The sequence below is a fragment of the Chenopodium album genome, chromosome 15 (assembly GCF_948465745.1).
Source record: "Chenopodium album chromosome 15, dcCheAlbu1.1, whole genome shotgun sequence".
Lineage (NCBI taxonomy): Eukaryota > Viridiplantae > Streptophyta > Magnoliopsida > Caryophyllales > Amaranthaceae > Chenopodium > Chenopodium album.
In genome coordinates, this window is record NC_137848.1 from 13,040,327 (window position 1) to 13,067,945 (window position 27,619).

Genomic DNA, 27,619 nt, shown 5'->3' on the forward strand with positions numbered 1-27,619 from the left:
TGTTAATTCCCTTTTTCCTTCTTGTTTGCACTTTTCGCTTTAATGGCCTAGCCAAGTTGTAATATATTACCCTTTTCCGCATTGAAGAAGTGTTGGTTTGGTTTTTGAAAATAAGATTAAGAGGTTTATTAGACCAGAACTTTTCACTAGTCAACCCAGAAAGTAAGAAAGGTTAAGGCTAAACTAATCGAGATTCGAGCACAAATTAACAAGGAAAGAGCATTTATATCCACCACAAATCACCTAAAAGAAAAATTACACCCACTAGTGAGACAGCAGTTGCGCAAGTTCAATGTAAGAAAACTCATTAAAAGCTCCCTATAAATAGTCACTGCATCTAATATGTGCTGCTTCGTGGGCGTGTCATGGGGAGGCCATTGCCAGGCCGTGGATACCAAGGTTTAGCCACAATCCAGGTGTGGAGTATGTTGCAACAAGTTGTTTTTGGTGCTTTATAATCGTCACAAGCTGAGAAATCAAAATTGGCCATCACTAGTCACTGCAAGCTGAGCAGACCAATATTGCTCCACATCTCTCTAACCTTAGCAGAGAGCTTCATCTTTCCCAAAGTTCATGTGCTCAAACAAGATAAAAGAAAATTATTGCATACTAGATGTGTGCAAGATGGACACACCAAAGAATTGCTTACAAAGAAACACAATATAAAATATGGCAATAATTGATTATTGTATCAAAATTTAAAGGGTATCAACTATCCAACAGATCAAACTTGAAGTGTATCAGTATCAGTATGTATGGTATTAAAAAATGCAACAGAAAACTATCACTCTTGAGTTCAACAATGGAGTTAAATGTGCACTCACAATTCGCTTACTTTTTCTCTCATACAAAAAGAGAAGGGAAAAAAAAATAGCTAAATGACTTTGTTATAAACTGGGAACCACAGAATTATAATGCTCACCCAGACCAAACGCATGCTTGTGGTATGATAGCTTGATAGAGTTCAATGAAGTAGAACCATCAGTCTTGTACTCCTTGCCCATTTCAACATCAGGGAAGGACCCTGAAAATATAATTATATGTTTCTTCAAGCAATGTGTCAAGGCACCAAGCTCCAGTTGCCCACCCCAAGCTGCTGTTGTTTCCACCTCGCGACAGTAGTTTTCAAATCTCTGCACCAGAGAATCATCTGACTCTCCTTCAACCTCATTCTCTGATATGAAAAAGGGGAGAAATTCAGAGACATGATCCCGCATATAAGAAGCGACCATTTCTCGAAGCTGCTGGAAATTGTAAGGTGAAGAACCTCCTGACAAGTGAGCTAGCTGATCCTCCACAGCACGATAAAGGCAGTGGCCATCAGGTTTAATATCATTGATGGTCAATCCAAGTGGGTCTAGCTTCTTCTCCAATAACCCATCTTCAATCACTCTATCACTAGTGATGTTGCTTTGTTCCTCTTTTATTCTTTGTTCCCTTGCAGCTTCTTGCTGAGCTCTTTTCTCACGTCTCTTAACACTTTTACTAGGCTTGTGATTATCAGCATTACTGGCCACAGATACTCCAGCAATTGCTTTGACAAGTGTATCAAGGTTTCCTTTGTCATTTCCATTGCCAATTGTGCTGCTATTATAGCCCAGTGAAGAAAGTTCTTGTGCATGTTTATCTCTGAGATTTGCAGATAGTTTGGCTACTTCTTCCTCAACTTGCTTTTTCTTTGCTTTCTGTTCCGCTTTGCTACCTTTAGCTGCAGCCTTTTTCATCTCAACCTCTTTGTTTTGTAGCTGGGAAATTTCTTTCCTGTAATTTATAGAGGGCATTTGAAAAATGACAGTGAGATAACATTCTCTGATCCACAGGTTTGTATGCCCCAAAAGAAGGTAAACTAAATCTATTCACAATGACAAAAAATAATTAAGGTTCAAAAAAGTTTGCCTGCTTTCTATTATTAAGAACAGTACCCTTTCCTAAATTTCTTACACATGCCCCCACTACCCACACTCTCTCATACTCAGTTTATATATATAGTAATTATACCATCATAAAAAGGATGGAGATAGTATTATTTTGAAGTATCAAATACAATTATAAGGAAATGCTCAATTTGTCCCTTGAGATAGGAAAATTTCCACTTTGTTAAACTATATTTTGTATATTTTCACTATGGTAACCTAAGATACTATAAATCAGTGACACTAACCCTCTACAAAAATTTATGAACTTAGAAATGTTATTAAGGTATTCTTTTAGAAAGGCAAAATTGGCCTCAACGACACCAACTATAGCATGGGTGCATAAAGAAGCACAACTTCAAACAGGTGCACTTTGGACCACAAACTATGCACCACACTACCCTGGCGGTTGTAGGGAGTCACATATAGTGTTGTCTATGTCACAACTTGCATCCCCTTCAAGTTGTACAGCTCTTTACACCCAAGTCATAGTTGGTGTCTTTGAGGCCATACTTTTCTTTCAAAAATAATAATTTTGATAAGCCAATGAATGAAAAGGTTAACACTTAAATAACCTGTTATTTCCCTATTCTCCTTTCATGATCCAACTTACAAGATTCCAAATAAGATCTTGCATAACAAGTCACTATTTAACAGATATTTAAACAGTATTTGCATCAGGCCAATAGATTTATCATATTTACAATCTGAGGTGACTGAAGTGAAACTACTTCTACAATCTGCAGTACTCAATGGTTAACGAAGTGAAACTGATATGAATAATACAAAAACAGGTCACTAAAGTGAAAATGTTGGGATAACTCAAAGTGCCAAAATGGAAAATTACCAAAATTCAAATATTTTTACGATAGAATTAAAAGATAATGAACAGCTGTTTCCAAAAACAGACTAGAAAAAGCTATTTGAAAATAGCCACCAAAGACTTTATAACATTCATCAGTGACCCTACTGATTCAAAGAGCTCAGTGATTTATAAACCCAATAAACCCTAATTAGAGTGCTATGAGATATTCGATTCCTTTTTAATTTATAAAGATTTTTTTTAAAATAAATTTAAAGACATAAATAGGAATAACACTACGATATACAATATGACATATTCACATACTTGCAATATCTTGGATAGATCACATATAGAGTAAGTAGAACTAATATGTGATATTTATTCATTGTAGACGAATATTTTTTCAAAAGCCATCACTTCTATTTTTAATGATGACAAAATATGAAGCTACTATCCCTTCTTCAAATTAAGGAATGCCAATAACTACCATGCCAAAGAATTCAAAGAGAATAGACGGGTACATACTCCCAACATACCAAATTTGATTATCTGAAAGGGGCAGCAAAATGTAGAAAAGACTAAAAAAAATAATACTCCAGAATTGCCGAGGGAACATGGTTCTACTTTCCATAATAGAACTAGAGAATAACATAGGATATCCAACAACAAATAGCTTTCCCAAGGGGCCAATGACTTTGGAAGAGAGAAGATTTATACTTAAACTTGCTCAATTCTAATAGACCAGGAATCGCTATTCACAAAATAGTGCTCAAAGCAATTCCTGTGGTAGTCAGAATATTGCTCAAAGCAATCGCTATGGTAGTCGTATTGATAAGGAAACCTGAGCAAAAGACTCCAGCCACAAATTCTCTAAATAAATTATTCTACACTATGCTCACCATAAGTCCACAAACCACAAATTGTAAGATTTACAGAGTACAGTATCTTAGGCCCAGTCACCCACACTAGTAAACCAAACTATCAGCATAATGATCAATCCCAAAAAATAAAAAAGTACTAATTCACCCAATATTTACAATCTAGGAAAGCATTACTGGACAGATCTAAATCTTGCAAATGTAATTAAAAAAGTAGGCATTTAAAGAATAGGCTTTGTACATCAGATAGCTTTCAAAAGCATAACTCGAGAAAACATAAATGCTCCAGACACTTCAGTTACAGTGCTCTCAAGCATGACTACCTTGATTCAAAGAAAGATTGAAAAGTTTTTAAAGCTTCGCTCGTCAGGCAAGGTTTGGATTGGTGTAGCTCCTTCCAAAGGTAAATTCCACATTGGTCTGTATTAATTAAATAATCCTCACACCCAAGGGACTCTACTATCCAATCATTCAGGATAGTGGGGATTGGAATATGGTCCATCAATCCACGGTATGAGGTAAAATAATGGACTAGTTTACTAAAACAATTTAGTGAATTACTTTTCTGTACCAAAACAACATATTGACATAACAGAATATAGAAGGTTAAATACTTCCATAATGTAGAAAAAATCCCTTATGAGATAAGGATTATGATAAGATCATAAGGACAAGGCAACTGAGTTACACAGGACATAATCCCAGTGAAATGATCTACTGCATAAAATGGAGGCTTGTCACTAAAAGAGCATCTAAAGAACATAATAAAAAAGCATACAATAAGCTCTCTGCCTCAATCATATACGAAGTATGTAACCCCAGTGAAATGATCTACTGCATAAATGGTGGTTTGTCACTAAAAGAGCATCTATTTAAATAACTAAATATAAAGCACATAAGAAAGTAACATCCTATCTAATACTTCAATTGTTAATGGAATACAGAAAAATTTACCTGTGCCTTGAAAGCATTTCATCACGGGTTTCTTGTTTCTCCACAGGTACATTATCAAGGTTTTCTTGAGCTTCAGCAAACTCTATCTCATGGCTACCCTCCATCTTTTGACCTGTGCAACAGAATGATTAGTTTACCCAAGGTCTATGTGCCAAAACTTAAGACATAGAAAGACTGGAAGACAAGTATGAATAACTGATAAAAACTTAGATGAGTAATGATTGATGTAAATCACTACTAAATCAGCTCATTCAAAAATGGAGCTAAAGAGGTATAGTTCATGCATACAACTTGGTTAATCTATGATAGTTCCTTTTATAATCAATCATCATACCTATAGTACATTGTGATATTCATGTAAAAAATTTGCTTCAACTTCTAATTAAAAAATAAAACCAATAGAAGTAGATGGTTATATAAACAGGTATAGGGCCGAGCCCGAGCCGAGTTGAACCAAGCTCGGCGAGTACGCTAGCACTTAAACTTAATCGAACTTGTATTCCCAAGCATTAATTTGTGCTGAAAAAAAGACCAACCTATCATTCTATAATCGAAACTACAATTCTACGAGTATTAGTTTAACAAAAATAGATTTATACAATTAAGAAAAAAATTATTTGAGATTAATCTGCTCTTAATCTGAACCAGGTAACATCCTCTTCTTAATCACCTTAAGAACCCTTTTGAACTAAATGATAACTTAACTATTAATATCACTAATACTCCAAAAGAAGTGAATGTCCTTCAAAAACATCAAAAAAATTAAAAATTTCTTATATCAATAATCTAACCATATACCCACTAGATTCTTATGAGTGAAATTTAAAAAACTCATCATAAATTTGCCAGATTATTCTAAATTCCACAAACTAATAATGACACAAAAAAAAAAGTAGAAAACATATCATATAATTTGTAATTTCATAGCAGAACTGTCCCTGAGCCTGCACCAATTAGCAACTAAATTTGACTATATCATCAAATTAGGCTTAAAAAATAATGTTAAATTCTTCTCGCTTAAGAATATGAATAGCAAATTCTAGCAACAACTCGCTAGTTATAATGTTTCATAATTACAGTAATTATAACCAATAGTTCAATAATCCACCTTAGAAGAACCCTAAATTGACTATATTGACAACTAAATTAACGGTATAAACTAGATAGTATAATTGATATTCGATATTAATAATTAAGAAAAAAAAAAAATTATTTTACCTCGGAAGTTATTTCAATGGAGGAGAAAAAGCTCAGAAGCCGCTTCAATGGAGGATTCAGAGTACGCTTCCTTCAATGGAGGAGGGAGAGAGGGAGGGCTGCAGCAACGCAGCGGAAACGTGATAAAGCTCCAAAGGGTGAAGGAAGAAATTATTCTAGGTTCGTATTTTAGGTTCCGGGTAATCGGTATTTGGAAACTAGAACCGATTACCTCGGTTATTTTTTAAGGGTGTTAAACGAAGGCCCGATTCTTTTGAGCTCCTCTGCTCTCCTCTGCTCTGTCCTACTCTATTGAAATCTTCTTTGCTTTGCCTGCATTGCTCTACTTTACCCTGTTTGTTGTGCTCTGCTCTGTACTGTGTGGAAGCTCTGCTCTGCCTGCTGAAATATGCTCTGTCCAGAACCTCAAAAAAAACATGGCCGAAATCAGGTTCACTTAAAGCAATTCATTTGGGCGTTTGGTTAGCACAGTGATATCAGTTTGGAATCAGGAATTGGGTTAAGGTTGTATTAGGCTAGAACTTGATACTGGACGTTTGGATCCTAGTGTAGTATGGGTTTGGAATTAGAAATGAGGTTAAGGTGATCGCATTGGAACTTGATATTTAATACCATGTGTTTAGTTCAATTCTGGAATGAAATCTCTCATTATTCTCTCCTTTTATTTGATACCTAATGGGTTTGAGGTATGAGTTCAAAATTCATACTTCAAATGACCAAATATATGGTATGAGTTTAAGTCATTCTAAACTGATATTTCGTGAAACAAACGCCCTTAAATGTGGCTTTTGATCAAGTATTACATTCTTATTTTTGTCAAAATACTATTACGCTTAAGGTCGTAGTGCTGAACTCGAAAGCGAGACAAACGTCTACTTCTTTGGGGACCACCGCCTCAACTCCAAAGGCTAGTATTTTAATATTATGTCTCTTATATTTGGCAAACTATACAATTAATAATGTTAGAACATTGATATGTGCAAGGGAACAAAGATCTTTTTTGTCAATCGGATGTTGGATGTTGGTTGTTGATTGTTGGTTGTTTCTTTCAGCTGGTCTGACTGGCTGTTTGTATTGGCTTTGTTCATCATTTTATTTAACTCGATCATATTATCCGACCTTTTGGGGGTTTCTTCTCCTAACTAACCCTAATAACCAATTTTAACCTTTCTTTAACTTGTTATATAGATCATGTGTCATCCTTTAATTATTAGCCTTAATTTTTTGATAAAAAAACTCCTCTATTCCTAATTAAACTAAATAAACAATTGAACACTTCAGTCACCATTAAAGTTCACATAAAGCAGCCGAAAAAAAAAACCTCCAACACCGGCACTTTGCCTTTAGACCACAACACCTAATTAAGACCAATATCGACCTTTTCTTTGGACAACAACACTTGCAATGTTTATACCTACTTCTTTCAGTTCAGATAAGCTGATATATTCTGACTTTTAACATTATTAAAATGTTTACTTTATGCATCTTTTGTGAAATGTGATTTATGGATAACAAAAAATATAGTCATATAATACCTTGTAATAATTCACTAAACATATATTTCAAAATATCAACTATTTATAATCTTTATCTTTATTTATGAATAATTAGAGTAATTTATGATCAATTAATGCATTGAAAATATGTTAAAAAGAAATACGTCAACTATCGTTGAATGGGAGAAGTACTTGGCTACATTTTATGTGGCAACATTTGTTTCTAACGTGTAATTTAAAATAAATTATCCCTAAGGTTAGATAATACAAGCTTCAAATAGTCAAAATGTGTTACTAAGTTATCCTTGTTTCACATTATAGGAACAATTAAGTATTATTTATGAAATATAAAATATTTAATATTACGTATAACATATATTTTTAAGCTTTAAATAGCCAATATGTGTTACTAAGTTATCTTTGTTTCACATTATGTAACAATTATGGGGCTTTAGTTTTGAGGATCATGGAGTTGAGGGACGGTTTGTCCCTCCATCTCCATCAGAAGTGATCTAGGTTCGATCCTCACTCCTCTTTTGTGATAGGAGTGGCACCCCTCTTTCCGTGTAAAAAAAAATATATTACCTCCGTTTTTTTTAATTGACACGTTTTGACTTTAGCACTATTTACACACTTTCCTCTGACCGAGTTTTGTGCTTACTCCCCCCGTTTTTAAATACTTGTTCCATTTTTCTTTTCCAGCCGTTTTTAAATACTTGTTCCATTTCCTTATTTGGAAAGTTCTTACAATATTTAATTAATTTCTCTCACCTAGTGGACCCACCATTAATTATATTTTATTAATTTCATGTTCTCTCCTCCAATTTTCTTCACTACTTTTTTTTTACAATTTTTTATTCTTCCACCTATCTCACTATATCCATATTTTATTATTTTCTCCAATTTCTTTGATCTTAAAACTCTATACACGCAGAAATAAAATAAGTATTTAAAAGCGGAGGAAGTATAAAGTAATTGGAAAACGTTTTGAAAAAGGCAGGATTAGGCGGTCAGAGTTTCACCCACAAGAAAGGAAAAGATAGGTGGCAAATTGAACACAAAATGAGAAATACATGCAACACTCTCTTCTCAACACTTGGAAAATGAAACTAACACCCGTTACCACACGTGTAATTTAGAACCTTTCCCTCGCTCCACCACATTCTAAATTTAAAAGTACCTAATTTCATCCCCTTCTATATTATTCTTCAATCATCTTCAACTTCAATTTACATTTATATATATTCCAAAACTATTCTTACATGTTCACAACTTTGTATCCAAATAAATAAGGATTACTACTTCGTACTAATCAATTATAGTAGTTGATAATTTAATTATTTGGCGTTACATACGTGATTAGCTAATGATGGCACGACGACGCTCCGAGATGAAGTTGATGTTGTTGGTGATTGTGGTGGCTGTGGTGGTGGCGGACAAAGTCACCGTGTCACACGCACACGAAGCCCCCGAGGAGGAGATTAAAGAAGGCGGTGAATCGTGGACGGGGTGGGCTAAGGAGAAGATCCAAGAGGGGCTTGGATTAAAGCAACAAAATGTTGGTGATGCAGGTAATAATCATCAAGACAATTTTTTTTTACTGTAGGTAATTAATGTTGTAGACAAGATTCGAACTAGTTAATATCCACGTAATCAACCCTAACTCTTAAGGGTGTACGGAACAACACCTTTATTGAAAGTGTTAAGTGCACAACGTAACATACCCTAGTACAATCATGCTTGAATAGTTGAATAAAAAATTGTGTTAGGATTAAGCATGCATTCATGCTATTGTGTTATGGCGGCTTTTTGTTCCCTTGTGTTATGGATTCTTTGAATAGTTATAGAAAATTATGATGGTAATATGGAATAATCATTTATGATATCTATTAATATGTTGTCACTTAAATTAGTTGGAAGGAAATTACAGGTAAAACCCAACTATATAAATTCATGTTATATGCATATTATAATTACGAGGGATTGGAACAATACGACAACAACTATTCACAACAATGATACTTTGTACACCGAATTAGTTATTTCTTAATAGATTGTTTTGCTTAGATGTTTAAACTTTAAATCTTGTTAATTTGTACTAAATCAATTGGTCATATTCCATAACATAGATCATAAATCAAGCTTATAAAGATTTTTAACAATAGAATGATACTAAATGAAGTACAAATGTGCAATATTGATTGAGTAAAGTGCAAGATTATAATTTTATGATGTGGACAGCAAACGAAGCCAAAGAGAAGACATATGAAAAAGCAAATGAAGCCTCCGACAAAGCAAACGAAAAGGCACGACAAGCTAAAGATAAAACATCCGAAGCTACTAGAGATGCCGCGAACAAGGCTGCATCGTCGAAAGATGCAGCCACTGAGCAGGCCGAAGTGGTGAAGGATAAGGCTCAGCAATACGCCAACGAGGCCTCTAACAAGGCCTCAAATGTCAAAGACCAAGTCCAACAACAATCGGAAACAGTAGGTCGTAAAGCTCAAGAGGCTAAGGAGACAATGGGCCAGAAGGTTGATGAGGCAAAGGAGGCAACGGCTCGAAAGGCTCAAGATGCCAAGGAGAAGGCCCAAGATGCGAAGGAAGCCGCGGAGGAGCATTCGAGTTGGATGAAGGAGAAGGCCAAGGAAGGGTATGATGCTGCTAAGAAGAAGGCTGGTGATACTTTGCGTAATGCTAAGGAGATTGCTCAAGATATGACCTCGACTCGTAATATTGCTGATAACGATGATGACGACGATGAGCTCTAAATTACAAGTTTATGTTGCAATGGTTGTAGGTGGAGGGAAGACGAGGATTTGTAGTTAGTGTTTTTTCCATTTTTGGAGGAATGCCTTTCCTAATTATGTTTATGTTATTATAGCATGAAATTTATGTATGTGTGAAAAATGTTATCTAGATTACAATTTACAATCAGTGTTGCATGTAAAAATTTACTTGTATAAGTTTTTACTTGTCTTTGGTTAATAGACTTTTGTAAGTTAAAAAGAGCCACCGGCAGCAGTTAGCAATGGCGGCGAAAAGGGCAGAAACGGGGTTGTTGCCACCAATCACGGTGACTACATGTACAAGGTAAAAATATGTATGGTAATTTTTAAGAAAGTCGAAAGTAGAGCTTGTGAGGGCAATACATATGTACCCAAGCTTAGTTTTGAAATAGCTAGCTCTTGTATTATGTACTAATAATAAAATCACATTCCTTCTGGATTATTTTTTATACCTGTATATTATTCCGATCCACTTTTTGGTCGATCTTTATACATACCAATTAATCGTCTAAAACTCTAAATTTCACCACATCTTACACAGAGAAAACAATGTGGCTTGTAAAAAACGAAAGATAAACAAACTGTTTACAAGGAAACATGCAAGTTCTGAAACCCCTTAAACTCAAATACAAAGTACATTGATTACAACGATTAAAATTTGTTTCTAAAGGGTTTACACCTACGTATGTTAGTATGTTACGGCTCATTTATGATTACACTAATCTACATAATTTATGAAAGTTGAAAATAAGTGATGTTGAAAAAAATTACAAAATTGGGCTTGACCTCAACAACACTAGTCTGCGGAATTGTGGAGGTTATATATACATTTTTTTTACAGTACAAATCTACGCTGTAAAGAATCGGACATGAAACATAGGATTTCTAACTAAGAGGGACCAAACGAACCCGGTTAATTCTCCTAGCAAAAATACTCTAAACTTTACTATCTCTTCAAGACTTCCCCTGAGTAGCAGCCGAATGACCCTTACCCTTTGGCATTTTCTTTGTGCTAGCTGTGAAGAGATAAAAAAATCAGATTAGCAGCTCATTCTATCAACTTCAGAAGCAAGATCTAATTGAAACATAGAAAGTATCAAACAGTATCGATGAAAAAAAATTCAGGAGGTATGAAAAAATGAAGAGGGTGATTGAGAGCATATACCATCTTCAACATCCTTCATCTGGTAATAATGAGGGGCGATCTCAATCAGCCAATCCGGTTTTAGCTCAGTTACCTGCAATTAGAATCAAGAATATTTATGCCCATCCAAAATGTAATACTCAAATAGTCAAATGGGAGCAGAAGGAAGAAGGATGAAAGGTTACCTGTCTCATATACTCCTTCGTTGTCAGAACCAGTTCGTGGTATACAACCCATCTTGGTTGTGGCTCCATCTGCTCGTAAAGAAAACAATTGTTCAGTTCCAAACAATATAAAAAAACCTATATATTACTCCCACCGTTCCTAAATGTTTTTTACGTTTCCATTTAGGGTGTTCCTTTTTATTCTTTACATTTAGTATCTTTCCTATTTTGGTCATAAATTTTGGACAAAATTACCCTTGTTTTACAATTTTTTTACTCAAAAGTCCTTACTTTTCCATGTGCTATTGTACTTTTTGTACTATTTTAATAGTATTTCAACACTTATTATTACTTTCTCTCTCCTCTCTCCTCTAATTTCTTCACCCCACATGCTCAACATTGTATTTTTCAATAAAATTGTACTTTCAATCATTGAAATATTTTAATATACCTCAACTTTACACAATTTCTTAATAACCGCGCATAATTCCAAACGTAAAAAACATTAGGGAACGGAGGGAGTAACAAACTTAGGTTACCAAGGAGTCGGAGGCTCGGAGCACAAGGCAGGGAGGTGAACAGGGAATGCAACAGAAAAAAAAAAATACACACACACACACAAGCAGAAAGCATATATTTTGCAGTATTAGGCATTACTAAAAATGCATGTAAATACCCAACCCCAAAACGACAAACTTAGATAAATGCATGACATACAGAATATTACATGAAAATTGAAAATGCATCTGATAGATTTTGCTTTGGTGTTAATAACAGAATCCAAGCAACTGAAAACTTAACTCAGCTTACCTGTGCTAAACCTGAACTGGGATGAAGGTACACAGTTTGAGGATGCTTGATTGTCCTATAAGATCCATTTTTCTGTAACCTTCCCGTATGAGGAAAGAAACCTGAAGCAGTTAATGTAAAATTGCAGTTACCACTTTATCTTACAGTGTCACAGGTAGCATATGTTATCAAAAATCTGAATAAAGGGTTTTGTATAAGAACCTGCAGTGATAGACTTTTTTATAGCTTCCAAATCATTTAGACTCGTCGTGGCTTCAATTTCGACCCTTTCCAGGAGTCCCTCAAGTTGATCTCTAATATCCCTTGCTCTTTTCATACTCCTGACCTAAACAAAAGGATCCTGAAATTAATATTTACTGGAGAGCATGAATCATATAACTACAATAGACAGCACTAACATAGGCACCATACTATAGAAAAAGTAATGCTACAAATCTTTAAGTAGAGCAGTTAGAACTATTCCTTACTAGATCAAATGAAAATGAAAATAAAAGGTTGTAACTATACCTGAACATAATTCTCAAAGCACCACATGCTTCCATAATCGCATGCTTTCCAGTCATTGTATATCTAGGAAAAGAGGACAAAAATTTAGCACAAAAGGCAACAAATATTATACAGAGATAGCAGAAAATTCAGTAAAACATTCACAGAAATAAAAATTGAGCTCCACAATAATCAAGCTCGGCATAAATCCAAGCATATCATATTTGAAAGAGAAGGAAGGAGTTCTTAGACACTACTGTGTCTAATGCACTAGCATTAGAGAAAATATAACCCTCTCCAAGAAAAAGTGTCAAAGAATAATATGAATGCCTTTTACCAAACCAGTGTGCTCTCTCCTTTTCTAATTTTAGAAAAAACAATTTAAACATAAAGAAGTTCTAATACCTTGAGCAGTGCAATATGGTCTCCCACATTCCCCTCATGGAATCTCATCCTTGCAGTGTCTGCATGGACTTGTTTGTCCTTGGGGCGGTAAAATATTGAGTTCCCAATAGAAAGCATTGCTGCAATGGTAATGATCTCCTCTGAACATTTATGTTTCTCAGAAGCAACAATCATCTTTGACAACATGGGATCAAGGGGAAATTCCGCCATTCTTCTACCAACTTTAGTCAGCTCACCTAGCTTATTTAGGGCACCAAGTGCATAGAGCAACTCAAGAGCTTTCAATAATGCTTCAGACGGCGGTGGGTCCATGAAATCAAAATTCAACAAGTCATGAATTCCAAGACTTTTAAGGGAAAGCACAACATTTGCAAGATTTGTTCGCTGAACTTCAGGGACAGTATTATCCTCTAAGTCTTGGTAGTAATTGTAAGCAGTGTATAATCTATAGCACTTTCCCGGCCCTGTTCGTCCAGATCGACCTGCACGTTGATTTGCCGATGCCTTGGAGATGGGTGTCACCAGCAATGACTCCATTCCCGTTCGTGGATTATACGACTTCATCTTGACGAATCCTGGATCTATAACATATTTAATCCCATCAATTGTCAGAGAAGTCTCTGCAATATTTGTGGCCAACACAACCTTACGTGCCCCTTCAGGAGTTGGTTCAAATATCTTTGCCTGCAGATCTGTTGGAAGGTTGGCATAAATGGGGCATATAATAAGTTCAGAAATCTTTGTGCCAAGGCCCCTAGTCCGATGCTTAAGTATTTCCTCTGCTGCTTCAATTTCTTCTTGTCCAGTCAAAAATATAAGAATATCACCAGGTGATTCCGTGACATGTATTTGCAACGCAGTAACAATGGCTGCATCCAAATAATCAGCTTCGGGTGCCTTTGTATAGTGTATTTCAACAGGGTAACGCCTCCCTGGAATTTTGAATATTGGTGCAGAATCAAAATAGTCACTAAACTTCTCGGCATCAAGAGTTGCACTTGAGATGAGTAACTTCAAATCTGGCCGAAAGCGAGCAACATCCTATTACACGGGAGCACTTTTCTGAGTAATATAGCAAGACAAATTGGGAATAATCACAGAAACAAACAAAATTCACTGCCAGAAAAACACATAGTGCTAAACATCCAAAGATTTCCCTCTTGACTAGCTAAGATAAGACAGTTGGACTCTTTACAAAGAACTACAACCCCATCATTTACCAGGCAGGTCATTGTCACTTAATTTAAGAGAAACATCTGGGATTGGATTAACGAGAGATTGCACCTACCTTGACCAATCCGAATAATATGTCGGTAGAAAGTGTCCTCTCATGTGCCTCATCCACCATGATAACACTGGAGAAAATAACAAATCAGAAGATGTCGAGGCATATAACTTGGATAGAAGTATAGAGTTAAACAAGTCTGGAACTGGCAAGTCACCTGTAGCTAGCAAGGTCAGGCTCACCAAGAAATTCACGAAGAAGCATACCATCTGTCATATACTTAAGAATTGTCTTCTCAGATGTGCAATCTTCAAATCGTATGGAATAACCCACCTGCGCGTGAAAACAAAGTTGTACAATCTTAGGGCACAGCATAATAGCATATCATACTAATAACTACAGCATTCGCTAGTAACATGACTATTTAATATTTATCATGAAGATCACAACCGCTAAGCCACTGAATAACTGAATTACTGCCATGAAAGCATAGACATAATAACACAACATACATTCCCTGTAGTACTAAAGATGAACTTATTTAAGTATGATCAGTGCTGTGATTCCAGTTTTAAATATGGTCAGGAAATTTTTCATAGGAGAACACATGTAATGACAACTGTATAAATGTATGATTCACCATTACTTTACATTCTTAGATAATATATCTAACATCACAAAGTCAAATAATTACAAAATTCCACAATTGCAAGAATAAATTTCTGCAAAGATGGCAATTTGTTTGTGAAAAATTAGTTGCACATTTCACCACCCTAATGTCTAACATTTCACCACCTTATATCAGTACTTAGAATTTCATGTAAGGCGTCCCTCCATCCTCTAAAAATATCCAAGACCTTCAAGGTACAATATCAACATGTAATATAAATCGGCAACCAATTAACAAAGCTTACCTCATGCCCAAGTTTCACACCCATTTCTTGGGAAACACGAGCAGCAACACTCATGGCAGCAACTCTCCTTGGCTGAGTACATCCAATCTGCATCACAGGAAAAGCAAAGTTTTGATTTTTTAGGAACTTATGACAACATCTAAATGCATCCAACTAATTATACTCATGATAGTATTATTAAAACTCAAACCATCGTCAAAAGGGTGGATTTTAAATAATGTACAGACAAAAGCTTCTTTTTATTTTCCCCAAACCAGAACCTATTAGGGTGTATTTGCGTTTACTTCACCTATAATTCACTCATGTGAACTTTATCCTGAACGTAACTTATATGAACTTATCCAAAATTATTTTTCCAAAAATGTATATTCCAGGCAAAAGTTAAAAATTTAAAAAAAAAAGGTGAGAACACATTCTTAGGTTTACAATAGTAGTCATATCCAACATGATTGATCTAGAATTACAACGGAATAATTGGCTTGGAGGTAACTTTAAATGTAGCAATCAAGAATCTATTTTGGACTCCTACAAGTGTCAGAAGTCAGAGCTTTAGCCAGTGCTTGACAAATATCATAAATCATAGAAGTAGCAACTATGAGGCATATCCAGAACAGACACATGAACAAATGCATTGAAAATTTCTGATGCAGTAAGCTTCTAAAGAAGATACAATGAACTCTTGATAACTAGGCACTCTCACTACACAAACCACATAACCCACGGAGAGTATCTCAACAGAAAAGCAAGTACTCATGAACTTTCATAAACCAACACAAGTCAACTTACAGGCATCTACACAACTGTGCATATAGAAGTCATTTCCTTGTAGTAGGGTAGTCAAGTACTAACAGCTGCTATTTTCATTTAAATTAATTATGAGTCTAGTCCACCTCAAAAAAAAATTAAAAACATTCAGTGACCATTTGGTTCACACTAGAGAGAGGGTAGAGAATCGAGCCAGGAACTTGAATATTTGTTTGGCGTGAGAGGGGGCGGACATAAATCAAATTATTTACCAAGCAAATCGTTTCATTTGTTTGGTTTACGTAAAAGAAACTTCAAACATCCCCTCGCCTCTTTCCTACAACAGCCAAAGTTCGATACCAAAGTCGACTAGGATATAGTTGGACCCAACCTCCATTGACAGAACCACAATAGTCAGGAAAGGAAGGTTCTGGTTGGTGGGGCTGGCAGAAGTTGGTAGTGACGGTAATTTCTAGAAGAAAGTAGTGACCATGGATAGTAAAAGTGGTGATAGGCTGATAGCTGGGTCTTAGAGATGGATGATTCTGAGGATGAAAGAGGTAGACTGAGGAAAGAGAGGTAATTGTAGACAATTGCTGGTTGGGATGATCTAACAGGGTTACAGCCTTACAGGTGACAATTGGGTCTTAGAGATGGATGATTCTGAGGATGAAAGAGGTAGACTGAGGAAAGAGAGGTAATTGTAGACAATTGCTGGTTGGGATGATCTAACAGGGTTACAGCCTTACAGGTGACAAGTGGTCGGGAATTGTGAGGATTGGAAGTTGCAGTGGAATTGGTGTTGAAGTGAGTACTAGTGGTGGATGACTTCTCAAGATCTGTTACGGGTTGAGGACTTGGGAATCCAAAACAGTGAGAGTAGGGAAGGAGGAGTGAAGGACAGAATACCAGTTTCTTGTTTAGGGTGAAATGATTAAGGCAAAACGGGGAAATAGGATTAATCATTCTTGAATATGCCCAACAATACAAAATCATGCACATAGGCATATCAGCTTCTATAAGCATATTGCTAAGAATTCATTCAACACAAAAGCGGTTAAGCAAGGAAAAAAGAAAAGCTTCATAAGCACTTCACATTAGCTTATTGTAATACCAAGGTTCTTATTGATACATGCAGTGGGAAGCAAGTCCACACACACACACACACACACACAAAAAAAAAAAAAAAAAAAAAAAAAAGAAAAAAGAGAGAGAAACATTACAACATCTTCACAAGAAATTTAATGTCACAGTTTACAGACAGAATTTACGTCGATAAAAAGAATCTAAATTTTTCAGGGAAAGAAAAAATGAGAGAGAAAATTTTAATACAACAATTGAATCCAGAACAAGAACAACTACGATATGAGAACATATACTTAAAAAACGAGTAGACATAAGATTTGTTCTGATATTACATATAGTTAGCACAGAATACCTACCATTCCAACTTTTGTATATCCACCTTCATGGAGGTACTGGGGTATCTGAGTTGTCTTTCCTGAACCAGTCTCTCCCACAATTATAAGGACCTAACAAGACAAACAGGGGGGACAGGTCATAACCCACAACATCACATAGCAGTGACAGCACATTAAGTGTGATGTACATAGCATTTAATCAGACGTTTGAAATACCTGATGATCTCGGACAGCATCAAGTAACTGTTCACGATATGGATAGACTGGCAAGGTCTTCCGGTCCTCCTAAGCACCGACAAAATAGAAATCAGCAAAGGAAAAAAGACAATAAATTATTGATCAAAGAAAACATTAACACTAATTATAATAATAAAAAAATAATAATAATAATAAAAAAAAAAACCAGCAACTCCATAAAGGCTGAATACCGTCGAAAGCAAAATTGACAAGTCATAGGACAATGAATAGTCACAGAACTATATTAATACAAGTTCTTACACTTTGGAAAAACTCAGGAAAACAAGGAAACATACTAAATTTGTTAAATAACAAAATTATGTCAAAAACAGTGACTTCTTCAACAGCTAAAAGGGGAATGTAGACATTAACATCCAGATTCAGCAAATAAAATAAACTAAAGAAGATAGAATTGCATTGCATAATGCAAAACCACAAACATAAATATCATAGCTCGGGAAGTAGACATCAAAAGTTTAAGCTACTTTAAACTGATTTAATCCAATGATTAATAAACACAATGAGAATAATAAAAAGAAGACGTACAACATTCGTAGATCATACTTAGGGGTGAGCAAAAATTCAGGGTACGCTCATCTGGAACCAGAACCTGCTCGGAACCACAGGTTCCAAAATCGGAACTTGTAGATCAGATTCCGGTTCCAGGTAATAAAAATGGGAACCCGTTGAAACAAGTTCGGGTTTCGGGTAATAAAATTTTGGACTCGGAATCTATAGGGTACCCTATTAGTATAGTTCCCTATAGGATACATGAAACCGGAACCTATTATTTAAGCCCAAGTATAAAAGCCCTATATTAAAATTGTATAAAATCCGTCTCCTACCTCTCTCACTCCTTTTATTCATTTTTCATCATACTCTTAATGGTTTACTTAATGGTATTAATATAAGTATTTGTAATTTGGTATTAAATATTCTAGACAATCAAATAACTATTAAGCTTATTTTGAAAGACAGAGTACCCTGTTCTGAAACCAGAACCTGCAGATTCCAGTTCCGGTTCCCAATTTTTAGGAACCTGTTGAACAGGTTTCGGTTTCGGTTCCTATTTTTAAGAACCTGTTGCAACAGGTTCCGGTTCCGGGTCCTGAGATTTTTACAGTGTACCCTGCTACGCTAACCCCTAATCATACTTGTGGCAATTAATTAGGCAATATACAACATAAGGATAGACAGAAGTTTGTACACCCATATGTGGCCATTCTTTCATTGCCACAACAGTCAGCAATACGAGACAACAGCAACAACACAGCAACAACAACAAGACAGCATACTATCAAAGAGGAAAAAGAAAATGAGATTATGCCTAAATGGCTGCCCATATTTTCTTTTTCATGGAGAATTTTGCAGGGAAATTAGTGTGGGGTCTAATTGCACAATTGATTAATACAAGTAAAATAAGGTAATTTCACAACTGATCATAGTAAAAGAGGCATACACACATCAATTATATATCAAAGTTAGAAGTCACTCAGTCTGCATCATTACCTACTTCAAACTCATTCATTTATAAGTCTCTGATTCCATTGTTTATAAGTAAGAATTCAGGACGCCAGTCAATTACTCAATTATAATCATCTCATTCAAATACAACATAAAATATATTTTTTAGCTACTTTTTTCTTTTCTTTTTTTTGACAGTGAAGGTTGAACTACAAGTCTCAGCCAAAATATCAGTACGGATTACAAACCTGAAGCTTCTCCAAAGCGGTCTTTGCTTTGGACTCTTCCTCTGACTCAGTAAGCATCTCATTTTCAAACTGCAAAAAAGAACAACAATTATAAGCATATATGAGCCCAAGTGACTAGCAGATAAGAGCTTAATTATTACATAATCTATTCTACCTTGTCCCCATCCATTACAGAGGCCTTTATGAAGTCGATTTGATCTTCAAAGACATATCTGAATTAAAAGTAAACAGATAAAAGTGGTAAATTAAACATAGACATCAGCAATAAAGCCAGATATAACCAACTAGAAAACAAGTCTCACTCATAGCTTTCAGCATTCTGCCGTTTATCTTTGGAACCAAATTTGAGGGTTGCTTTTCCTGAAAGAAAGGGCTTCAGTTTAGAGAGGAAAAGACAATAAAAATAAAGTATATGAAAATATGCTTCAAAACTTCTTGTTATATAAATATACCAATCTGGTGATCCTCCCAAGCTTCTTGTTCAGCAAATGGGTTCATCTTACCCCCAGATTCACCACCATCCCTAATGAACAAATATAAAGAGGCAGAAAATATAATTAGACTGACAACCATGTGTTGATGACTTTAAACCCACTCCGTGTATATATATATAAATGAAATTATATAAACTATGCAGATAAATTGGCACACCTGTAACGATTTAAAGCTACAGAAAATCTTTTCTCTTGGTTCACTCCACCGTCAACATCATCATATGCATCTGGCATTCTATACTGCAATTCAGAAGCAAATACATGTACACCAAACTATCAGAAATCCCACAGACAGCAATTTATATGAGAACCAAGGGTACTCTTAACACAATTTGAAATCCATGTTTTAAAATGAAAAATAATTTGAGCTTCCACTGACTTCGTTAGTAGATATAGTACGTTTAAAGAATTGATAAACAGAGTTTAAAATTACTTGTCTTCTGACTTTCAAAATTCATGAAGCTTGTATAACAGCTTTTACTTGGGATTTTACTATACACAAGTAAATTCAAACCTAGCGTAGGACTAATAAACATGCTTGTGGGAAAAATGGTTGAAGGTAATGATGAATCTGACCTGTAATAATAAAAATAAAAAAAATAAAAAAAAATGAAAAACATCCAAACAAACAAAATATTTTTGATGGAATACATGCAGTGGCCATATAACTGTCCAATATAACAAGGAAATAAGATCGGATACAGTAAGATGCATTCAGGAGCAGAAAGGACGAGTACACCTTACTAAAGGTATTGATTTTTAGACTTCTATTTGTCACGCATTTTATTGACTCCCTACATAAATATTTTTTACAACAAAACAATTGGTTATAACTTTGTAAGAACTGGCTGGCAAGCCAAAATTCTCATCATATAATGTAACTATCCAACCCTTCCATCTTATTTTAAACAGTATCCTGGGTTCATGAATTGCTGCAGTAGCAAGAAACAAAATACACAACACAACACAGCAACCTATGAAAGTCGGACCAGAACCTCAACTACAACTACATAAAAAAAAAAAAAAAAAAAAAAATTGGGGGGGGGGGGAAGGGGACAAAATGATAATAATTGTAAATAAAATAAAATAACAGAAAAGAAAAGGGGGAAGGGTTTTTAAAAGCAGCAATCACAAGATATAAAAAAACAACAGAGACAAATCACCTCGTTTATCTCACTAGCATCTTCTCCTCTCCTTTTGGAGACAAGCTCATATATTTCCTTCTTGTACCTATGATAATATGGATGTCATTCACAGCTATAAATTTTAAAAACAAAATTATTTAATCAAGACACACATTGAAACAATTGAACAAAACGTAACCAGATCGCAACTCAAGAAACTTTTAAGGCCCTAGAAGATGCGGAAACTTATATAGTTAGCTGTTGCATGTCTCCAAGTAAATCTTAAAACTATAAATGGTATCCATGCCGTAAATAAAACCGCCACATGAAAGGATTCAAATCGCCAGCAGCATCAAAATGAAAAAAGAATTAAAAGAAGCCTAATAAAAACACATGAATTTTCATGAAAATAAAAATATTATAAAATAAATTTGAAGGGAAAAAAAACATATGATGAACAATGAACACCACCTATTACTCTACTAGGACACATGAAAACCACCAATAACAATTACATCAAACGTTGCAGTATACAGCTCAATTTCAATAATGCAATCAGAAAAGCAAGAAGCATATTAAGATTACAGAAAAAAGAAACACATAGGAGTGACTCAAGAAGACAGTCCTGTTCAGATTGTGAAATAGGAAACAAAGACAAGGAAAAGAAAAGGTTAAACAACTCTTGCAAATGAAATTGATGATGATGAGACTTTATAAGGCATCACTAAAAACATGGACAAAGAATCACCTTAATTCGCGTTGCTCTGCTTCAGTAAGCTTAACACCATCAAATAGGTACTGTTCATCTTCTATCTCATCTCTGCATCACATTAAACATAAGATCAGATAGAGAAGGTGAAAATTACATGAATTAGCAAACTACCAGAGCTCAATCCTATTTAACGATTTAGAAAAAAAAAATAATAATAATAACTTAAGGTGCTACTGCAGACCTGAGCTCCTCTAATTTCTTTTCCTCCCTTTTCTTCAAATACTCTTGTCTTGAAACCTTTCTGTGGCAGATGAGCAAAACAAAGACGAAGAAACATCAGCACAGCATACAAGGAACAGAAATTCTTTAGCTGCAAACCTACTCATATTATATCAGTAAGGGATCTCATGATGACCAGGATTGAATTTGCACTCATCAAATGAAAACAATGTCAGGTTTACAAAGCACACAAAAGAACCACCCTAAGAGCCATGGCAATAAATTGATGAAATTAATAAGACTTCTAATGACAAAGTAGGACCATAAAGAATCAAGTGTAATCACAATAAGAATAGCAACAAAAGCAAATTAGGCCAGAATGAGGGTGTCTCCCAGGCAGAGTAAACTCATTTTAGTCCTATTCAACATCGAGTTAAAAATCATCTACAGCTTCATCAAAGTTCAAAACACAATCAAAGATGGGAGACTGGGAGCACTTCTTCAACTCAATTTTGCATGATAAAGACTAACCCAGTAGAAAACATGTATTAATATCGACAGAAGTCCAAAGTTGATAATGCTATTTAACAAAGAGAGCCAGGTCGGATTCAAAGACATAAAGATAACCCTTAAGGAACGATTCATATCACCTTTCTATTCATCAAATGACGAATCTGTTACTACTACATAAATACAAACAAATTATTGAGAGATACAGTTGTACTCAATTGAATGCATAATACTTTCCACCTAAATCATGCATAACAACATCCTCACACCACAATGATGACAAAGCCTCTAAGGTTAAGCTGGATTTCAGATGACTACGGTTCCAAACTAAGATTCATTATTAATTTGCGATAGTATTTCTCAGCACATATAATATAATGGCCTTCACTCTACAGCTTTTATAAATAAGATAATTCTACGAAATCCAATATTTCATACGAGCAAGAACTTTCAAAGAAATTATGTACAAATGTACATCTAATTATTATTTTCAAACAAGGATTTTTTTGGTATCCTTTGTAAAATTTGAGAGGAGGAAGCAAGAGAAGGAGGGAGGAGGCAATTTGAGACCAATAAAAGGCATTAAGAAATAATGAGGTGCAGAGCAACAGGCTTTCAATTTTAGAGAACATCAAAGAGGAAGGTTTTCCTGCAATGAATCAAAAATGGCATGTTCTGGAAAAAGTTCAAAATTTGAAGTAAGATGCAATTATGCCAAATGCTAGACTAATATAACTATAAATTAAGCAAGAAACTAACCTAAGTGCATCTATATCATCCTGCTCCAAAGCATTAGATCTCCGAATTGCCTCTTCTGCAAAACAGAAAATGGAGTTTTCTTTAAAGTAAATAGAACAACAGAATGGTAATGAAGTTCAAACTTAGAATAGTCCCCTTAAGACAAAATTGTAACTCTTTGTAACTAACCTTCCTCCTTCTTCGTCAACTTCGTCTCTGTTAGCTGTAAATAAAAGTGGTGTCATTGCCAAACCACAAAGCATGGAAAGAACAAGAATGGAACAGAGAAACACAGCAAAAAGCATTATACTAAAAATAAAACCAAAATTAATGCAACAGAATCCATTAGTCCACTTTGAGCATTCCTGACATAGAAAAGTTACCTTCCTAGTTCGAGCAGCATCCTTTTCTTTCATATGTTTTTCCAATTCTTCCTTCTCTTTTTGGTCACGTATTCTTTCTTCTTCTGACTGTATTATGAAATAGACAAATCAAGAAAATATCAACAGAAAGCAACCTCATTTAGAAATTAAACATACCTCATTTAGAAATTAAACATACTTTGAGGATCAAGTACATCATGTCATTGATGAATATATATATATCACTTCTCCCCCAAATTTAGATTCCATGCCCCAACCAAATTTTTCCTCAAATTAATACAGAAACAACTTCAGAATTATGAGACTAGGAGATGGGAAGGCCGATGAATTGAGACAAATCAGCAGCTGCATACCTCAGAATCATCATCATCATCGGAATATTTTCTCTTGACCTGTCTTTTTTGTTCTCTGCTAACTGTCACCTGCAGTATGGCATAAAGTCAACAAAAAAGATGACAAGTCAATACATAAATTAATCATCTAGCAGCTTACCATAACAATGAAAACTGATCAATCAGTAAAAAAAAAAGTAAACACTATGCCTCATCATCTTCATCCTCAGGATTGTCAGTTTTCTTCCTAAACCGCTTCTTGTGTGATTCTTTCTTCATTGGCTCAGCATTAGAAACAGGCATATCATCATCATCATCATCTGCATCTAGAAGCTGATAAGTCTTCTGTTTCCTAACCAACATTGCCGCCTCCCTCTCTTGCTTATGATAAAGCTGATAAAAGAAAATACAATCTTGTTCAGTTTTCCAATATACCTATCTATATCTCTACTGCGCTTTATCGATGATTTTATAATTTCATGGTCTACTTGCCGAACAAGTACAAGTACGCAATTCGCTACCTAATTCATATGTTTAGGTTTGTAATTTATATTCCACATAGTAAGTTAAAGCTACACTGACTAGTACTACAGCTAAAATCGATACATCAAATTCAACAGCAAACTCACATTAACTCCAGAAGTTTCGTGGGAAATACAATCTTGTTTAGTTTTCCAATATACCTACCAATCTCCTCTGCATTTTTTTTTCCCCAATAATTGATTACACATCAAATTCAACACCACCAACTAAAAGTCTAAAACATTCAAATGTTATCAACATGTCCTGAGAAATAGCATCATGAACATCCCTCAATTATCAAATTCCTTCCACCGTCCTGAAGTATATGGATCACTTGTGTGGGCACATTATAGGATACTTTTTCGATGATAAAATTATAATTTCAGTCTGCTTGCGGAACAAGTACAAGTACACAATTCGCTACCTAATTTTGTTAATTATACTCCGAAAAGTGATCCAATGTACCAATTCACAAGTTTAGGTTCCTAATCTATGTTCCGCATTGTAAATTATACTACAGTAACTAGTACTACAGCTAAATTGATAAATCAAATTCATCATAAAACTCACATTAACACCAGAAGTTTTACGGGGAACACGAGCATATATCTCTTCAGCGAAAGCACGGGTTTCAGTCGACGATGATAGCCCGAATTCTACAAGCTTACTTACAACATCTCCCAGGGAAGAAGCCTGCTTTGCTGCAAAAACCCCAAACAAAATTCATCAATTTTTCACAAAACAAACAATTTTAATGATTTGATTTCAGTAAAAATAGAAATTGAACCTAAAAAATTTATACTTACATAAACCGATTATATACTGCACGACTGTAGGCTGAGAGTAGCCTAGAAATGTCATTAATTTGTCCGAAACCCATGATTTTAAATTTGCGTCACTACCCATTTCAGATTAAGCTGCATATGAAAAACCCAATATTGAAAAAATTAAAAAATCACAATAAAATTCTTTCTCTATTAAAATCATCAATGTAAATTGCACAAAATAAACCCTAGAATTTGAAATTGATATTCGGTAATTAAAAAAAATTAATCTTACACTAGAAGATGGCTTCAATGGAGGAGCGAAAGCTTGAAAGGCGATTGGAGAAATTAGAAATCAAAGATGAAAGAAAATGATTAGAAAATCGAGTGGTTTGAAAGTGGAAAGCAAGTAGAGTAGTAGAGAAGAGGGAAAACCAGAAGAAAGCGGGAAACGGAGAAAGAGGAAGAGCTCAGAAGTCAGAACGAACAACTGAGAATTCAGAATTTGAGAAGAGACAACAAGGTTACGAGTAATTGATTTTTTAGATCTTCAATAATAGGGTTTAATCGAGTTAAGTATAATACAGGGGACTCAATTCTTGCAAAATGTGGGGAAAGGGGACTCTATTTATTTTATAGAGGAAAAGGGGACTAGGGTTAAATTTCTGGTATTAGGAGGTATTTTCAGGTGACTTAACTCACCTTTAACCCAAGAAGAATTAAGTCCCCTCATTATTGCCTTGATTAAACCAGACAAATTCAATCCCTTCATTAATAATTTCTGCTGATTGTTTTGAAAATATGGCTGTTTGAAATTAAGAAAGTACAACAACAACACAAAAGCTTTGTTCTTGAAATTTTTTTTAATGTTTGTTATCCAAAAAAAGTATTCTTTTAATAATTTTTTAATGTTCTTCATCTCTCTGGTTTGTAGCTTATTTGTCTTGCATTTGTAGTAGAAGCACACATCGTAATTTTAGTGAAGGCTTGTAAGGCCCTAATTTATTTATTTTTTTTAAAAAAAAAAAATTATCGATAAGCCTAGTGTATATTGCAATAGAAGGTCATTAAGGAGAGTTTCTAAGAAAGTCAAGCATCCTTTTATGAGATTTCTAATATGCCCAAACTATAAACAAGTGGATGGGTGTGATTATATTAGGTGGTAGGTTGGTTGACAGTCCACGTGAGTCAGAGTTAGTTTATGAGATGGTCATAATTTTAATTAAAGAGAAATGTGGAGTTAGAAGGTCGAGGATGTAATGAAGATGATGAAGAAAATAAACATTCAAAGTATTGTAATTTTATGCTTTATTTTTGTTCCAAAAAGAGTAAGGAACTCTTTTTTTTATTGGTCTTAAATTAAAATATTTACCAAAAAAAAAAAACAAAAAAAACATACTCCTTTTTTTTAGTTGACCAAATTGACTCAATTGTTTAACCAAGGGGACTCAATTCTTTAACCAAGGGGACTCAATTCTTTCCCTTAATTAATTAGAACCCACCGAAAACCCAAACTCATTCTAGCCCAGTCCCTTTTCTCTCTATAAAATAAATAGAGTCCCCTTTCCCCACATTTTGCAAGAATTGAGTCCCTTGTTTTATACTTAACTCGGTTTAATCGGTTTTAAAACAATACTCCATAAAGGTGGGCACGGGCCGTGCCGGCACAACGCCGGCACAGCACGGCACGGCGGCCCACCAGTGGGCCGTGGACCGTGCCGTGAACACAAAGTTCGGAAAATGGCACGGCGGGCGACACGGTACCCAGCACGTGGGCCGGCACGGCACGGCACGGCCCGGCCCGTGCCTAGCCGTTGGAAATAGCCGTTTTCCAACAGATATAAAACGGCTATAAAACGGCCATTTTTTCCACCCAAAATCCCTATAAATACCTCATTTCTTCCTCTAAAATTTTCACAATTCATCAACTCATCTCTTCTCTCTTATTCTCTAATTTTCTTATTCTCTAATTCCTACAATCTTACTCTCTTTCTCTTTTGTGCAAAGAAAAAAAAAATTTCTACTCTCTTATAAATTTTACATTTTTACTTTTATTAGTCTACTACCAAAATTAAAAATAAAATAAAATAAAATAATTCTTATATTTACACTCGGGAAATTATAAATTCGGGATCGGGAAATTATAAATTTGGGAAAGCAATTGAAGCGTCATTGTAAGATCTAACTCAACTTTATTATTATTATTATTATTATTGTTGTTGTTGTTGTTGTTGTTGTTGTTGTTATTATTGTTGTTATTGTTATTATTGTTGTTATTGTTATTATTGTTGTTATTGTTTTCTTGGAAGTTGGAATAACTTAATTATATAAAAACTACTTTCTATTTTTATTGTAGATAATTTAGATTGTTAGTGAAATCTGTCTAAGGCGGGACTTGGGCTCTGGACAACGTCGTTCCTAACCTCTCCTACCTGGGATCTCATTGACCTAAGTAATCTACTATTATTATAATTATTTTTGAAAACTTAATTTATATAAAAACTAC

At 34.9% G+C, this 27,619-nt stretch overlaps 3 protein-coding genes across 5 annotated transcripts; 1 reads left to right on the forward strand and 2 right to left on the reverse strand.

The window, feature by feature from the left end:
• Positions 1–668: 668 nt before the first annotated feature.
• LOC145581945 (OVARIAN TUMOR DOMAIN-containing deubiquitinating enzyme 5-like) lies at positions 669–5,939 on the reverse strand. Its single transcript, XM_081638985.1, has 3 exons — positions 5,769–5,939; positions 4,551–4,662; positions 669–1,761 (listed from the first exon to the last, which is right to left on the reverse strand). The coding sequence occupies exons 2-3, from the start codon at positions 4,652–4,654 to the stop codon at positions 888–890; spliced, it is 978 nt and encodes a 325-aa protein (XP_081495111.1). The 5' UTR covers positions 4,655–4,662; positions 5,769–5,939; the 3' UTR covers positions 669–887.
• A 2,681-nt stretch (positions 5,940–8,620) lies between these two features.
• Positions 8,621–10,070, forward strand: LOC145581946 (uncharacterized). Its single transcript, XM_081638986.1, has 2 exons — positions 8,621–8,835; positions 9,506–10,070. Exons 1-2 carry the CDS (start codon positions 8,631–8,633, stop codon positions 10,033–10,035), a joined length of 735 nt encoding a protein of 244 aa, XP_081495112.1. The 5' UTR covers positions 8,621–8,630; the 3' UTR covers positions 10,036–10,070.
• Positions 10,071–10,669: 599 nt separating this feature from the next.
• LOC145582974 (pre-mRNA-splicing factor ATP-dependent RNA helicase DEAH1-like) lies at positions 10,670–25,627 on the reverse strand. Of its 3 annotated transcripts, XM_081640053.1 has the most exons (28): positions 25,409–25,627; positions 25,156–25,266; positions 24,920–25,050; positions 24,038–24,220; positions 23,849–23,917; positions 23,496–23,582; positions 23,302–23,335; positions 23,134–23,188; positions 21,887–21,946; positions 21,682–21,753; positions 20,973–21,039; positions 19,967–20,049; positions 19,768–19,838; positions 19,618–19,675; positions 19,470–19,527; positions 19,316–19,384; positions 17,583–17,651; positions 17,388–17,477; positions 15,202–15,288; positions 14,505–14,620; positions 14,351–14,417; positions 13,063–14,103; positions 12,679–12,741; positions 12,373–12,496; positions 12,172–12,272; positions 11,383–11,451; positions 11,219–11,291; positions 10,670–11,069 (listed from the first exon to the last, which is right to left on the reverse strand). In XM_081640053.1, the coding sequence occupies exons 2-28, from the start codon at positions 25,253–25,255 to the stop codon at positions 11,008–11,010; spliced, it is 3,159 nt and encodes a 1,052-aa protein (XP_081496179.1). In that variant the 5' UTR covers positions 25,256–25,266; positions 25,409–25,627; the 3' UTR covers positions 10,670–11,007. The 3 variants fall into 3 exon arrangements, with proteins under 3 accessions (XP_081496179.1, XP_081496177.1, XP_081496178.1); XM_081640051.1 differs by lacking the exons at positions 10,670–11,069; positions 11,219–11,291; positions 23,849–23,917; ... (2 more) ...; positions 25,156–25,266; positions 25,409–25,627 and adding an exon at positions 23,674–23,831 and having other exon boundaries at positions 11,319–11,451; XM_081640052.1 differs by lacking the exons at positions 10,670–11,069; positions 11,219–11,291; positions 23,849–23,917; ... (2 more) ...; positions 25,156–25,266; positions 25,409–25,627 and adding an exon at positions 23,652–23,763 and having other exon boundaries at positions 11,319–11,451.
• Positions 25,628–27,619: the final 1,992 nt, after the last annotated feature.

Coding starts and splice junctions, on each gene's coding strand:
- LOC145582974 (XM_081640053.1), bottom strand. CDS start 25,255: ATGGGTAGTGACGCAAATTTAAAATCATGGGTTTCGGACAAATTAATG. Junction 23,189..23,301: donor GTTGACGAAGAAGGAGGAAG/GTTAGTTACAAA, acceptor TCTGTTTTGCAG/AAGAGGCAATTCGGAGATCT. Junction 21,947..23,133: donor GATGATATAGATGCACTTAG/GTTAGTTTCTTG, acceptor CATCTGCCACAG/AAAGGTTTCAAGACAAGAGT.
- LOC145581946 (XM_081638986.1), top strand. CDS start 8,631: ATGATGGCACGACGACGCTCCGAGATGAAGTTGATGTTGTTGGTGATT. Junction 8,836..9,505: donor ACAAAATGTTGGTGATGCAG/GTAATAATCATC, acceptor TGATGTGGACAG/CAAACGAAGCCAAAGAGAAG.
- LOC145581945 (XM_081638985.1), bottom strand. CDS start 4,654: ATGGAGGGTAGCCATGAGATAGAGTTTGCTGAAGCTCAAGAAAACCTT. Junction 1,762..4,550: donor GAAATGCTTTCAAGGCACAG/GTAAATTTTTCT, acceptor TATAAATTACAG/GAAAGAAATTTCCCAGCTAC.